Source organism: Salvelinus alpinus, chromosome 5 (genome assembly GCF_045679555.1).
Source record: "Salvelinus alpinus chromosome 5, SLU_Salpinus.1, whole genome shotgun sequence".
NCBI classification, from domain to species: domain Eukaryota; kingdom Metazoa; phylum Chordata; class Actinopteri; order Salmoniformes; family Salmonidae; genus Salvelinus; species Salvelinus alpinus.
In genome coordinates this window covers 10,220,851-10,237,317 of record NC_092090.1, presented here as the reverse complement: position 1 = coordinate 10,237,317, position 16,467 = coordinate 10,220,851, and the positions used below count along the sequence as shown (strand labels likewise).

The 16,467-nt window shown below is 51.0% G+C and overlaps 1 protein-coding gene across 6 annotated transcripts in view; it reads left to right on the top strand.

Moving 5' to 3' along the window:
- Positions 1 to 16,467, top strand: part of LOC139575519 (C-myc promoter-binding protein-like) — a 252,682-nt gene that overhangs the window by 117,147 nt on the left and 119,068 nt on the right. For 4 of the 6 annotated variants that reach the window (XR_011674965.1, XM_071400534.1, XM_071400532.1 and 1 more), the window contains exons 14-16: positions 2,288 to 2,314; positions 13,241 to 13,374; positions 15,519 to 15,651. Coding sequence is in view for 5 of the 6 variants with exons in the window: in XM_071400534.1 (XP_071256635.1) it covers positions 2,288 to 2,314; positions 13,241 to 13,374; positions 15,519 to 15,651 (294 nt within the window). In the remaining variant the exon portion in view is untranslated. The remainder of the gene's footprint in view (positions 1 to 2,287; positions 2,315 to 13,240; positions 13,375 to 15,518; positions 15,652 to 16,467) is intronic. The other 2 variants (XM_071400535.1, XM_071400533.1) reach the window with 1 other exon arrangement.

Below are 16,467 nucleotides of genomic sequence, written 5' to 3'. Positions count from 1 at the left end.
TTCTCAATATGCATACTACCGTGCTCCCCTGAGTCACTGGGTGTTTCTCAATATGCATACTACCGTGCTCCCCTGAGTCACTGTGTGTTTCTCAATATGCATACTACCGTGCTCCCCTGAGTCACTGTGTGTTTCTCAATATGCATACTACCGTGCTCCCCTGAGTCACTGGGTGTTTCTCAATATGCATACTACCGTGCTCCCCTGAGTCACTGGGTGTTTCTCAATATGCATACTACCGTGCTCCCCTGAGTCACTGTGTGTTTCTCAATATGCATACTACCGTGCTCCCCTGAGTCACTGTGTGTTTCTCAATATGCATACTACCGTGCTCCCCTGAGTCACTGGGTGTTTCTCAATATGCATACTACCGTCCTCCCCTGAGTCACTGGGTGTTTCTCAATAAGCATACTACCGTGCTCCCCTGAGTCACTGGGTGTTTCTCAATATGCATACTACCGTGCTCCCCTGAGTCACTGGGTGTTTCTCAATATGCATACTACCGTGCTCCCCTGAGTCACTGGGTGTTTCTCAATATGCATACTACCGTGCTCCCCTGAGTCACTGGGTGTTTCTCAATATGCATACTACCGTGCTCCCCTGAGTCACTGTGTGTTTCTCAATATGCATACTACCGTGCTCCCCTGAGTCACTGGGTGTTTCTCAATATGCATACTACCGTCCTCCCCTGAGTCACTGGGTGTTTCTCAATAAGCATACTACCGTGCTCCCCTGAGTCACTGGGTGTTTCTCAATATGCATACTACCGTGCTCCCCTGAGTCACTGGGTGTTTCTCAATATGCATACTACCGTGCTCCCCTGAGTCACTGGGTGTTTCTCAATATGCATACTACCGTGCTCCCCTGAGTCACTGGGTGTTTCTCAATATGCATACTACCGTGCTCCCCTGAGTCACTGGGTGTTTCTCAATATGCATACTACCGTGCTCCCCTGAGTCACTGGGTGTTTCTCAATATGCATACTACCGTGCTGCACAGAATGAACTGTCATGTCATTATATGTTGGGACAGCCTGTGGGACCTAACAGTTTGTGAAATATAAAGACAATTTAATATTATTGTCATGTACACTGAACAAAAATATAAACGCAACAATTTTAAAGATTTTACTGAGTTACAGGTCAATCGGTCAACATCATCAGTACTGACTTACCACTCATGAATGTAGTAAATAAGTAGTGAAACACGTGTTATTGAGTAGATCTTGTAAGATGGTGATGAATAGTAAGTTAGGTTATGGTGATCTACTGCCCTCTGGTGGCGACTAGAAACAATTACATAATAGGAACTGTTGCAAATTGATGGTCCTTAAAAATATATATTAGTGCTTGTAAAAAAGTACTTGAAAGTCCTTGGCTTTGACTTGCCACTGTCTGTACAAACCCTGCGTTTCGTGTACTTTGATACGCCAACCCTCCCGTGCTCCAATTTGCTTACTCGGAGCACGGTAGTATGCATTTTGAGAAACACCCTGTGATGAATTGAATTAGTTGTGTTACTGCTTGGCTGGAGCCAAAGCCTGCACCCACACTGACCCATTGTGGATAAGATTGCCCACCCCTGATTAACATCTAGCTAGTTTTCTTCTTGTAGCCTCTCCTAGTCCAATCAGCCCTTTAACCATGGTACTGTCTGGTTATTTCCTTTAACCATGATACTGTCTGGTTATTTCCTTGAACCTTAGTACTGTCTGGTTATTTCCTTGAACCTTAGTACTGTCTGGTTATTTCCTTTAACATTAGTACTGTCTGGTTATTTCCTATAACCATGGTACTGTCTGGTTATTTCCTTGAACCATGGTACTGTCTGGTTATTTCCTTTAACCTTAGTATTGTCTGGTTATTTCCTTTAACCATGGTACTGTCTGGTTATTTGCTTTAACCATGGTACTGTCTGGTTATTTCCTTTAACCATGGTACTGTCTGGTTATTTCCTTTAACCTTGGTACTGTCTGGTTATTTGCTTTAACCATGGTACTGTCTGGTTATTTCCTTTAACCATGGTACTGTCTGGTTATTTCCCATCAGTCCTGCTCTCCTCAACCTGTCTCTAACTCAACATGCTTCTCTCTTCTCTTCTCTTCTCTTCTCTGCTCTTCTCTTCTCTTCTATTCCCTTCTCTTCTCTGCTCTTCTCTTCTCTTCCCTTCTCTTCCCTTCTCTGCTCTTCCCTTCTCTTCCCTTCTCTTCTCTTCTCTTCTCTTCTCTTCTCTTCTCTTCTCTTCTCTTCTCTTGTCTTGTTCCCCCTCTCCTCTCTGCCTCATGCAGCTCTACAGCGCAGACAAAGGAGGCAAGGTGAGTGTGACTGTGTCCACCCTGACGCTCTACCACCCTGACACTCTACCACTCTCACGCTCTACCACTCTACCACCCTGACACTCTGACACTCTACCACCCTGACACTCTACCACCCTGACACTCTGACACTCTACCACCCTGACACTCTACCACCCTGACACTCTACCACCCTGACACTCTGACACTCTACCACCCTGACACTATACCACTCTACCACCCTGACACTCTACCACCCTGACACTCTACCACCCTGACACTCTACCACCCTGACACTCTGACACTCTACCACCCTGACACTATACCACTCTACCACCCTGACACTCTACCACCCTGACACTCTGACACTATACCACCCTGACACTATACCACTCTACCACCCTGACACTCTACCACCCTGACACTCTACCACCCTGACACTATACCACCCTGACACTATACCACCCTGACACTCTGACACTATACCACCCTGACACTATACCACTCTACCACCCTGACACTATACCACCCTGACACTCTACCACCCTGACACTATACCACTCTACCACCCTGACACTCTACCACCCTGACACTCTACCACCCTGACACTATACCACCCTGACACTCTGACACTATACCACCCTGACACTATACCACTCTACCACCCTGACACTATACCACCCTGACACTCTACCACCCTGACACTATACCACCCTGACACTCTACCACCCTGACACTCTGACACTATACCACCCTGACACTATACCACTCTACCACCCTGACACTATACCACCCTGACACTCTACCACCCTGACACTATACCACCCTGACACTCTACCACCCTGACACTATACCACCCTGACACTCTGACACTATACCACCCTGACACTATACCACTCTACCACCCTGACACTATACCACCCTGACACTCTACCACCCTGACACTATACCACCCTGACACTTTGACACTATACCACCCTGACACTATACCACTCTACCACCCTGACACTATACCACCCTGACACTCTACCACCCTGACACTATACCACTCTACCACCCTGACACTCTACCACCCTGACACTATACCACTCTACCACCCTGACACTCTACCACCCTGACACTCTACCACCCTGACACTCTACCACCCTGACACTATACCACCCTGACACTCTGACACTATACCACCCTGACACTATACCACTCTACCACCCTGACACTATACCACCCTGACACTCTACCACCCTGACACTATACCACCCTGACACTCTACCACCCTGACACTCTGACACTATACCACCCTGACACTATACCACTCTACCACCCTGACACTATACCACCCTGACACTCTACCACCCTGACACTATACCACCCTGACACTCTACCACCCTGACACTATACCACCCTGACACTCTGACACTATACCACACTGACACTATACCACTCTACCACCCTGACACTATACCACCCTGACACTCTACCACCCTGACACTATACCACCCTGACACTCTGACACTATACCACCCTGACACTATACCACTCTACCACCCTGACACTATACCACCCTGACACTCTACCACCCTGACACTATACCACTCTACCACCCTGACACTCTACCACCCTGACACTCTACCACCCTGACACTCTACCACCCTGACACTCTACCACCCTGACACTCTACCACTCTACCACCCTGACACTATACCACTCTACCACCCTGACACTATACCACCCTGACACTCTACCACCCTGACACTATACCACTCTACCACCCTGACACTATACCACCCTGACACTCTACCACCCTGACACTATACCACTCTACCACCCTGACTCTACCACCCTGACACTATACCACTCTACCACCCTGACACTACCACCCTGACACTATACCACCCTGACACTCTACCACCCTGACACTCTACCACCCTGACACTATACCACTCTACCACTCTGACACTATACCACCCTGACACTATACCACCCTGACACTATACCACCCTGACACTCTACCACTCTACCACCCTGACACTACCACCCTGACACTATACCACCCTGACACTCTACCACTCTACCACCCTGACACTACCACCCTGACACTCTACCACCCTGACACTCTACCACCCTGACACTATACCAATCTACCACCCGGACACTCTACCACTCTACCACCCTGACACTCTACCACCCTGACACTATACCACTCTACCACCCTGACACTATACCACTCTACCACCCTGACACTATACCACTATACCACCCTGACACTATACCACTCTACCACCCTGACACTATACCACTCTACCACCCTGACACTATACCACCCTGACACTCTACCACCCTGACACTATACCACCCTGACACTCTACCACTCTACCACCCTGACACTATACCACTCTACCACCCTGACACTATACCACTATACCACCCTGACACTATACCACCCTGACACTCTACCACCCTGACACTATACCACTCTACCACCCTGACACTATACCACCCTGACACTCTACCACCCTGACACTATACCACTCTACCACCCTGACTCTACCACCCTGACACTATACCACTCTACCACCCTGACACTACCACCCTGACACTATACCACCCTGACACTCTACCACCCTGACACTCTACCACCCTGACACTATACCACTCTACCACCCTGACACTATACCACCCTGACACTCTACCACCCTGACACTATACCACTCTACCACCCTGACACTCTACCACCCTGACACTCTACCACCCTGACACTATACCACCCTGACACTCTGACACTATACCACCCTGACACTATACCACTCTACCACCCTGACACTATACCACCCTGACACTCTACCACCCTGACACTATACCACCCTGACACTCTACCACCCTGACACTCTGACACTATACCACCCTGACACTATACCACTCTACCACCCTGACACTATACCACCCTGACACTCTACCACCCTGACACTATACCACCCTGACACTCTACCACCCTGACACTATACCACCCTGACACTCTGACACTATACCACCCTGACACTATACCACTCTACCACCCTGACACTATACCACCCTGACACTCTACCACCCTGACACTATACCACCCTGACACTCTGACACTATACCACCCTGACACTATACCACTCTACCACCCTGACACTATACCACCCTGACACTCTACCACCCTGACACTATACCACTCTACCACCCTGACACTCTACCACCCTGACACTATACCACCCTGACACTCTACCACCCTGACACTATACCACTCTACCACCCTGACACTCTACCACCCTGACACTCTACCACCCTGACACTCTACCACCCTGACACTATACCACCCTGACACTCTGACACTATACCACCCTGACACTATACCACTCTACCACCCTGACACTATACCACCCTGACACTCTACCACCCTGACACTATACCACCCTGACACTCTACCACCCTGACACTCTGACACTATACCACCCTGACACTATACCACTCTACCACCCTGACACTATACCACCCTGACACTCTACCACCCTGACACTATACCACCCTGACACTCTACCACCCTGACACTATACCACCCTGACACTCTGACACTATACCACACTGACACTATACCACTCTACCACCCTGACACTATACCACCCTGACACTCTACCACCCTGACACTATACCACCCTGACACTCTGACACTATACCACCCTGACACTATACCACTCTACCACCCTGACACTATACCACCCTGACACTCTACCACCCTGACACTATACCACTCTACCACCCTGACACTCTACCACCCTGACACTCTACCACCCTGACACTCTACCACCCTGACACTCTACCACTCTACCACCCTGACACTATACCACTCTACCACCCTGACACTATACCACCCTGACACTCTACCACCCTGACACTATACCACTCTACCACCCTGACACTATACCACCCTGACACTCTACCACCCTGACACTATACCACTCTACCACCCTGACTCTACCACCCTGACACTATACCACTCTACCACCCTGACACTACCACCCTGACACTATACCACCCTGACACTCTACCACCCTGACACTCTACCACCCTGACACTATACCACTCTACCACTCTGACACTATACCACCCTGACACTATACCACCCTGACACTATACCACCCTGACACTCTACCACTCTACCACCCTGACACTACCACCTTGACACTATACCACCCTGACACTCTACCACTCTACCACCCTGACACTACCACCCTGACACTCTACCACCCTGACACTCTACCACCCTGACACTATACCAATCTACCACCCTGACGCTCTACCACCCGGACACTCTACCACTCTACCACCCTGACACTCTACCACCCTGACACTATACCACTCTACCACCCTGACACTATACCACTCTACCACCCTGACACTCTACCACTCTACCACCCTGACACTATACCACTCTACCACCCTGACACTATACCACTCTACCACCCTGACACTATACCACCCTGACACTCTACCACCCTGACACTATACCACCCTGACACTCTACCACTCTACCACCCTGACACTATACCACTCTACCACCCTGACACTATACCACTATACCACCCTGACACTATACCACCCTGACACTCTACCACCCTGACACTATACCACCCTGACACTATACCACTCTACCACCCTGACACTATACCACCCTGACACTCTACCACTCTACCACCCTGACACTATACCACCCTGACACTATACCACCCTGACACTCTACCACTCTACCACCCTGACACTCTACCACCCTGACACTCTACCACCCTGACACTATACCACCCTGACACTCTACCACTCTACCACCCTGACACTCTACCACCCTGACACTCTACCACCCTGACACTATACCACCCTGACACTACCACCCTGACACTCTACCACCCTGACACTATACCAATCTACCACCCTGACACTATACCAATCTACCACCCTGACACTCTACCACCCTGACACTATACCAATCTACCACCCTGACACTCTACCACCCTGACACTCTACCACCCTGACACTATACCAATCTACCACCCTGACACTCTACCACCCTGACACTCTACCAATCTACCACCCTGACACTATACCACCCTGACACTCTACCACCCTGACACTCTACCACCCTGACACTATACCACTATACCACCCTGACACTATACCACCCTGACACTCTACCACCCTGACACTATACCACTCTACCACCCTGACACTCTACCACCCTGACACTCTACCACCCTGACACTCTACCACCCTGACACTATACCACTCTACCACCCTGACACTCTACCACCTTGACACTCTACCACCCTGACACTCTACCACTCTCCCACCCTGACACTCTACCACTCTACCACCCTGACACTATACCAATCTACCACCCTGACACTATACCACTCTACCACCCTGCCACTCTACCACCCTGACACTCTACCACCCTGACACTATACCACCCTGACACTATGCCACTCTACCACCCTGACACTCTACCACCCTGACACTATGCCACTCTACCACCCTGACACTCTACCACCCTGACACTCTACCACTCTACCACCCTGACACTATACCACTCTACCACCCTGACACTCTACCACTCTACCACCCTGACACTATACCAATCTACCACCCTGACACTCTACCACTCTACCACCCTGACACTCTACCACTCTACCACCCTGACACTATACCACTCTACCACCCTGACACTATACCACTCTACCACTCTACCACCCTGACACTATACCACTCTACCACCCTGACACTCTACCACTACCACCCTGACACTATACCACTCTACACCCTGACACTCTACCACCCTGACACTCTACCAATCTACCACCCTGACACTCTACCACTCTACCACCCTGACACTCTACCAATCTACCACCCTGACACTATACCCCTCTACCACCCTGACACTCTACCACCCTGACACTATACCACTCTACCACCCTGACACTCTACCACCCTGACACTATACCACTCTACCACCCTGACACTCTACCACTCTACCACCCTGACACTATACCACTCTACCACCCTGACACTCTACCACCCTGACACTCTACCAATCTACCACCCTGACACTCTACCACTCTACCACCCTGACACTATACCACTCTACCACCCTGACACTCTACCAATCTACCACCCTGACACTATACCCCTCTACCACCCTGACACTCTACCACTCTACCACCCTGACACTATACCACTCTACCACCCTGACACTATACCACCCTGACACTCTACCAATCTACCACCCTGACACTATACCACTCTACCACCCTGACACTATACCACCCTGACACTCTACCAATCTACCACCCTGACACTATACCCCTCTACCACCCTGACACTCTACCACTCTACCACCCTGACACTATACCACTCTACCACCCTGACACTATACCACCCTGACACTCTACCAATCTACCACCCTGACACTATACCCCTCTACCACCCTGACACTATACCACCCTGACACTCTACCACTCTACCACCCTGACACTCTACCACCCTGACACTATACCACTCTACCACCCTGACACTCTACCACCCTGACACTCTACCAATCTACCACCCTGACACTATACCACTCTACCACCCTGATTACCACTCTACCACCCTGACACTCTACCACTCTACCACCCTGACACTCTACCACTCTACCACCCTGACACTATACCACTCTACCACCCTGACACTCTACCACCCTGACACTCTACCAATCTACCACCCTGACACTATACCACTCTACCACCCTGCCACTCTACCACCCTGACACTCTACCACTCTACCACCCTGACACTATACCACTCTACCACCCTGACACTCTACCACCCTGACACTCTACCAATCTACCACCCTGACACTATACCACTCTACCACCCTGATTACCACTCTACCACCCTGACACTCTACCACTCTACCACCCTGACACTCTACCACTCTACCACCCTGACACTATACCACTCTACCACCCTGACACTCTACCACCCTGACACTATACCACTCTACCACCCTGATTACCACTCTACCACCCTGACACTCTACCACTCTACCACCCTGACACTCTACCACTCTACCACCCTGACACTATACCACTCTACCACCCTGACACTATACCACTCTACCACCCTGACACTATACCACCCTGACACTCTACCACTCTACCACCCTGATACTCTACCACCCTGACACTATACCACCCTACCACCCTGACACAACCGATTTACTATCAACTAAGTTCTGTCCATACTACTGTTGCTTCATTCTACAGGGTATGATAGTGTGAATATATTGCTTCATTCTACAGGGTATGATAGTGTGAATATATTGCTTCATTCTGTCTCTGTCTCTGTTACCTTCCCTTCTGTAGTAAGACACAGCGAGTCTCTCTACTCTGCATTAAGTCTTTCATTGTGGATCGTTATATCCAGTTTGCTGCAGCAGCACTTAAGAGCAGCACTGATGTCTGTGGTAGAAAACCCCTACTTTCCTTCTCTAATGATTTCAGCCTTGAATTTTTCATGACTTGAGCTGAGAAGGGCTTTTTAGCGGCTCAGTGATGTGTAAAAGGCCTGATGGTAGAGTTGATGTGGAGGTTTACAGTTGATGTGGAGGTTTACAGTTGATGTGGAGGTTTACAGTTGATGTAGAGGTTTACAGTTGATGTGGAGATTTACAGTTGATGTAGAGGTTTACAGTTGATGTGGAGATTTACAGTTGATGTGGAGATTTACAGTTGATGTGGAGGTTTACAGTTGATGTGGAGATTTACAGTTGATGTGGAGATTTACAGTTGATGTGGAGGTTTACAGTTGATGTGGAGGTTTACAGTTGATGTGGAGGTTTACAGTTGATGTGGAGGTTTACAGTTGATGTGGAGGTTTACAGTTGATGTGGAGGTTTACAGTTGACTCCTCTAAAGTGTTTTTTCTTGTCTCTCCCAGGGAGAGTCAGTGTACTGAAACCCTGATCCAATTGTGTGGTCCATTTTCTGTGTGTGTGTGTGTGTGTGTGTGTGTGTGTGTGTGTGTGTGTGTGTGTGTGTGTGTGTGTGTGTGTGTGTGTGTGTGTGTGTAGTAGACTCAGTAGTTTGTTGTCCTGTCAGATCTCTCCCTCTACATCTGATGTAGTGAAACATGACATTCAGTAATCAGTATCTAGAGGGAGGGAGGGAGGGAGGAGGCAGGGAGGGAGGGAGGGAGGAGGCAGGGAGGGAGGGAGGGGGGCAGGGAGGGAGGGAGGGAGGGGTACAGGAAGGGAGGAGGCAGGGAGGGGGGCAGGGAGGGAGGAGGCAGGGAGGGAGGGAGGGGGGCAGGGAGGGAGGAGGCAGGGAGGGAGGGAGGGAGGAGGCAGGGAGGGAGGGAGGGAGGGGGGCAGGGAGGGAGGGAGGGGTACAGGGAGGGAGGAGGCAGGGAGGGAGGGAGGAGGCAGGCAGGGAGGGAGGGAGGGAGGAGGCAGGGAGGGAGGGAGGGGGGCAGGGAGGGAGGGAGGGGTACAGGGAGGGAGGAGGCAGGGAGGGGGGCAGGGAGGGAGGGAGGGAGGAGGCAGGCAGGGATGGGGGGAGGGAGGGAGGGAGGCAGGCAGGGATGGGGAGGGAGGGAGGCAGGCAGGGATGGGGAGGGGAGGGAGGGAGGCAGGCAGGGAGGCGGGGGGGGAGGCAGGGAAGCAGGCAGGCGGGGGGGAGGCAGGCAGGGAGGGAGGGGGGCAGGCCTTCTCTCCCTCCCTCCCTTCCTCGATCTACCCTTCTCTCCCTCCCTTCCTCCCTCCCTTCCTCGATCCACCCTTCTCTCCCTACTCCTTAAGTATATCAGGTTAACTCACCAGATGGGCTTATCTCAATGACACCCTCACTGCACCGTGGTGTCCCTGAGAGGATTACACACACACACACACACACACACACACACACACACACACACACACACACACACACACACACACACACACACACACACACACACACACACACACACACACACACACACACTCCCTCCCTCCCTCAGAGAGCTCCGTGTCCAGATCAGCTGAATGTTCTCGACCAGAAACAGAGAAACACAACCTCTCTCTGCAGTCCAAGCTTTAGCTTTGGCATTAGTGTCTTTGTTTTGGACTTGTCTACTCCAACAGAGGAAGTGTAGCCTCTGGCAGGTTTTTACATCATCGCTGTCTCTTGGCTGTCTCTCTGGCTAGTGCAGCTCTAGTACAATACTAAACACTGGAACACACTGTACAACCAGGCCTTCATCAGGTTATTTTAAAGTGCTTCTCAACATGGGAAACATCTCATTTCATGCTCAGTGATTGTTTTAGTAATAAAGTGGAAATGGTTTCCAGCAGTAGAGGAAAGATACTAATGAGACGTTTTACCCAGAAGAAGAAGAGACCAGACAGACACTGTGTAAACTAACGATGTTTTAACTAAGCAAATAACGCCTTAACGTCTCCACCTCATCCATCTGCTCCCACACGAAATACATCCTCACTCTTCTGCTGACCTTTAACAGCTTCAATTGACCTCTTTCACCACACCATGAGTTACTGACCCAGTTAACCCCCAGTTAACCCTGACCCATTTGGGGGAGGGTGTCATTGAGGGACCCCCCCCCCCCCCCCTATTTAGAAAGTGTACAACACAAAGTGGAGTTTTATCTACTAACAGTTCATTTAACTTTAGAGCCTGACATACACCATCTACGAGAGAGAGAGAGATCAACTACCAGGGACTAGTTACACACAGTGAAGGACTGTCTCCTAGGACAGGGACTAGCTACACACAGTGAAGGACTGTCTCCTAGGACAGGGACTAGCTACACACAGTGAAGGACTGTCTCCTAGGACAGGGACTAGCTACACACAGTGAAGGACTGTCTCCTAGGACAGGGACTAGCTACACACAGTGAAGGACTGTCTCCTAGGACAGGGACTAGCTACACACAGTGAAGGACTGTCTCCTAGGACAGGGACTAGCTACACACAGTGAAGGACTGTCTCCTAGGACAGGGACGAGCTACACACAGTGAAGGACTGTCTCCTAGGACAGGGACTAGCTACACATGGTGAAGGACTGTCTCCTAGGACAGGGACTAGCTACACACAGTGAAGGACTGTCTCCTAGGACAGGGACTAGCTACACACAGTGAAGGACTGTCTCCTAGGACAGGGACTAGCTACACACAGTGAAGGACTGTCTCCTAGGACAGGGACTAGCTACACACAGTGAAGGACTGTCTCCTAGGACAGGGACTAGCTACACACAGTGAAGGACTGTCTCCTAGGACAGGGACTAGCTACACATGGTGAAGGACTGTCTCCTAGGACAGCGACTAGCTACACACAGTGAAGGACTGTCTCCTAGGACAGGGACGAGCTACACACAGTGAAGGACTATCTCCTAGTACAGGGACTAGCTACACACAGTGAAGGACTGTCTCCTAGGACAGGGACTAGCTACACACAGTGAAGGACTGTCTCCTAGGACAGGGACTAGCTACACACAGTGAAGGACTGTCTCCTAGGACAGGGACGAGCTACACACAGTGAAGGACTGTCTCCTAGGACAGGGACTAGCTACACACAGTGAAGGACTGTCTCCTAGGACAGGGACGAGCTACACACAGTGAAGGACTGTCTCCTAGGACAGGGACTAGCTACACATGGTGAAGGACTGTCTCCTAGGACAGGGACTAGCTACACACAGTGAAGGACTGTCTCCTAGGACAGGGACTAGCTACACACAGTGAAGGACTGTCTCCTAGGACAGGGACTAGCTACACACAGTGAAGGACTGTTTCCTAGGACAGGGACTGACTAGTGGATACTCTGCATTGTTTGGTAGGCTGTTAATACAGCCCTGAGGCCTGGTTCCCTTCCAGCACATGAACGGTTTCATGTCCCTCCCCTCAGGTGGACAGCGATAAGCCAGATGAGACCAGGCTGATAGAGATCGACGAATCACAGCGCAGCGAGCACACAGTCTTCATCACACCCCCAGAACTACCCCATCTGCCTGATGGAGAGGAGCACCCACTCTGCTACAGGTGCTGAACCCCCTGTGTGTGTTAGTGTGTTAACCCCAGTGTGTTCTGCCCCCCCCAGCTATGTGTTAACCCCAGTGTGTTCTGCCCCCCTCAGCTATGTGTTAACCCCAGTGTGTTCTGCCTCCCCAGCTATGTGTTAACCCCAGTGTGTTCTGCCTCCCCAGCTATGTGTTAACCCCAGTGTGTTCTGCCCCCCCAGCTATGTGTTAACCCCAGTGTGTTCTGCCCCCCCCAGCTATGTGTTAACCCCAGTGTGTTCTGCCCCCCCAGCTATGTGTTAACCCCAGTGTGTTCTGCCTCCCCAGCTATGTGTTAACCCCAGTGTGTTCTGCCCCCCTCAGCTATGTGTTAACCCCAGTGTGTTCTGCCTCCCCAGCTATGTATTAACCCCAGTGTGTTCTGCCCCCCCAGCTATGTGTTAACCCCAGTGTGTTCTGCCCCCCCCAGTTATGTGTTAACCCCAGTGTGTTCTGCCTCCCCAGCTATGTGTTAACCCCAGTGTGTTCTGCCCCCCCAGCTATGTGTTAACCCCAGTGTGTTCTGCCCCCCCCAGTTATGTGTTAACCCCAGTGTGTTCTGCCTCCCCAGCTATGTGTTAACCCCAGTGTGTTCTGCCTCCCCCAGCTATGTGTTAACCCCAGTGTGTTCTGCCCCCCCCAGCTATGTGTTAACCCCAGTGTGTTCTGCCCCCCTCAGCTATGTGTTAACCCCAGTGTGTTCTGCCTCCCCAGCTATGTGTTAACCCCAGTGTGTTCTGCCCCCCCCAGCTATGTGTTAACCCCAGTGTGTTCTGCCTCCCCAGCTATGTGTTAACCCCAGTGTGTTCTGCCCCCCTCAGCTATGTGTTAACCCCAGTGTGTTCTGCCTCCCCAGCTATGTGTTAACCCCAGTGTGTTCTGCCCCCCCCAGCTATGTGTTAACCCCAGTGTGTTCTGCCCCCCTCAGCTATGTGTTAACCCCAGTGTGTTCTGCCTCCCCAGCTATGTGTTAACCCCAGTGTGTTCTGCCTCCCCCAGCTATGTGTTAACCCCAGTGTGTTCTGCCTCCCCCAGCTATGTGTTAACCCCAGTGTGTTCTACCTCCCCAGCTATGTGTTAACCCCAGTGTGTTCTACCTCCCCAGCTATGTGTTAACCCCAGTGTGTTCTGCCTCCCCAGCTATGTATTAACCCCAGTGTGTTCTGCCCCCCCAGCTATGTGTTAACCCCAGTGTGTTCTGCCCCCCCCAGTTATGTGTTAACCCCAGTGTGTTCTGCCTCCCCAGCTATGTGTTAACCCCAGTGTGTTCTGCCTCCCCAGCTATGTGTTAACCCCAGTGTGTTCTACCTCCCCAGCTATGTGTTAACCCCAGTGTGTTCTGCCTCCCCAGCTATGTGTTAACCCCAGTGTGTTCTGCCTCCCCAGCTATGTGTTAACCCCAGTGTGTTCTGCCTCCCCAGCTATGTGTTAACCCCAGTGTGTTCTGCCTCCCCAGCTATGTGTTAACCCCAGTGTGTTCTGCCTCCCCAGCTATGTGTTAACCCCAGTGTGTTCTGCCTCCCCAGCTATGTGTTAACCCCAGTGTGTTCTACCTCCCCCAGCTATGTGTTAACCCCAGTGTGTTCTGCCTCCCCAGCTATGTGTTAACCCCAGTGTGTTCTGCCTCCCCAGCTATGTGTTAACCCCAGTGTGTTCTGCCCCCCCAGCTATGTGTTAACCCCAGTGTGTTCTGCCTCCCCAGCTATGTGTTAACCCCAGTGTGTTCTGCCTCCCCAGCTATGTGTTAACCCCAGTGTGTTCTGCCTCCCCAGCTATGTGTTAACCCCAGTGTGTTCTGCCCCCCCCAGCTATGTGTTAACCCCAGTGTGTTCTGCCTCCCCCAGCTATGTGTTAACCCCAGTGTGTTCTGCCTCCCCAGCTATGTGTTAACCCCAGTGTGTTCTGCCTCCCCCAGCTATGTGTTAACCCCAGTGTGTTCTGCCTCCCCAGCTATGTGTTAACCCCAGTGTGTTCTGCCTCCCCAGCTATGTGTTAACCCCAGTGTGTTCTGCCCCCCCCAGCTATGTGTTAACCCCAGTGTGTTCTACCTCCCCAGCTATGTGTTAACCCCAGTGTGTTCTGCCTCCCCCAGCTATGTGTTAACCCCAGTGTGTTCTACCTCCCCAGCTATGCAGGTTTCCCGGTGTTGAGTCTTGATCTGTTTGACCCCGTGGAAGGCCTCCGACCCCCTGCCTCTCACCTGGCTGTCCGACAGAGCTGCCCAACCAGCCCTGCACCCATGTTCAGACGCACCAAACAGGTCAGCACACACACACACACACACACACACACACACACACACACACACACACACACACACACACACACACACACACACACACACACACACACACACACACACACACACACACACACACCACACACACACACACACACACCACACACACACACACACCACACACACACACACACACACACACACACACACACACACACACACACACACCACACACGCACACACACAGACACACACACACACACACACACACACACACACACACACACACACACACACACACCACACACACACACACACAGACACACACCACACACACACACCACACACACACACACACGCACACAGACACACACACACACACACACACACACACACACACACACACACACACACACACACACACACACACACACACACACACACACACACACACACACACACACACACAATACACACGTTCCTTATTGTTTAATGTCACAGATTGGCCAGAGGGTCTCTTCCCCTGATGTGTTGGGTCTGAATACTGAACGTCCAAGAAGGAGAATGAAACTCCTCAGTGTTTTGTCAGTCCAGACCTGGTGTTGAATATTAAAACAATTCAAGGGGCTTTATCATTTTGGGTAAGAAGAAATATTGATGGAAATATTAGAAGAGAAGAATAGAGAAAGTCACAGAGGGTCTCTCTTTCTCTCAATTCAATTCAAGGAGCTTTATTGGCTTGGGGAAACATATGTTAACATTGCCAAAGCAAGTGAGGTAGATAATATACAAAAGTGAAATAAAAAATGAACAGTAGACATTACACTCACAAAACTT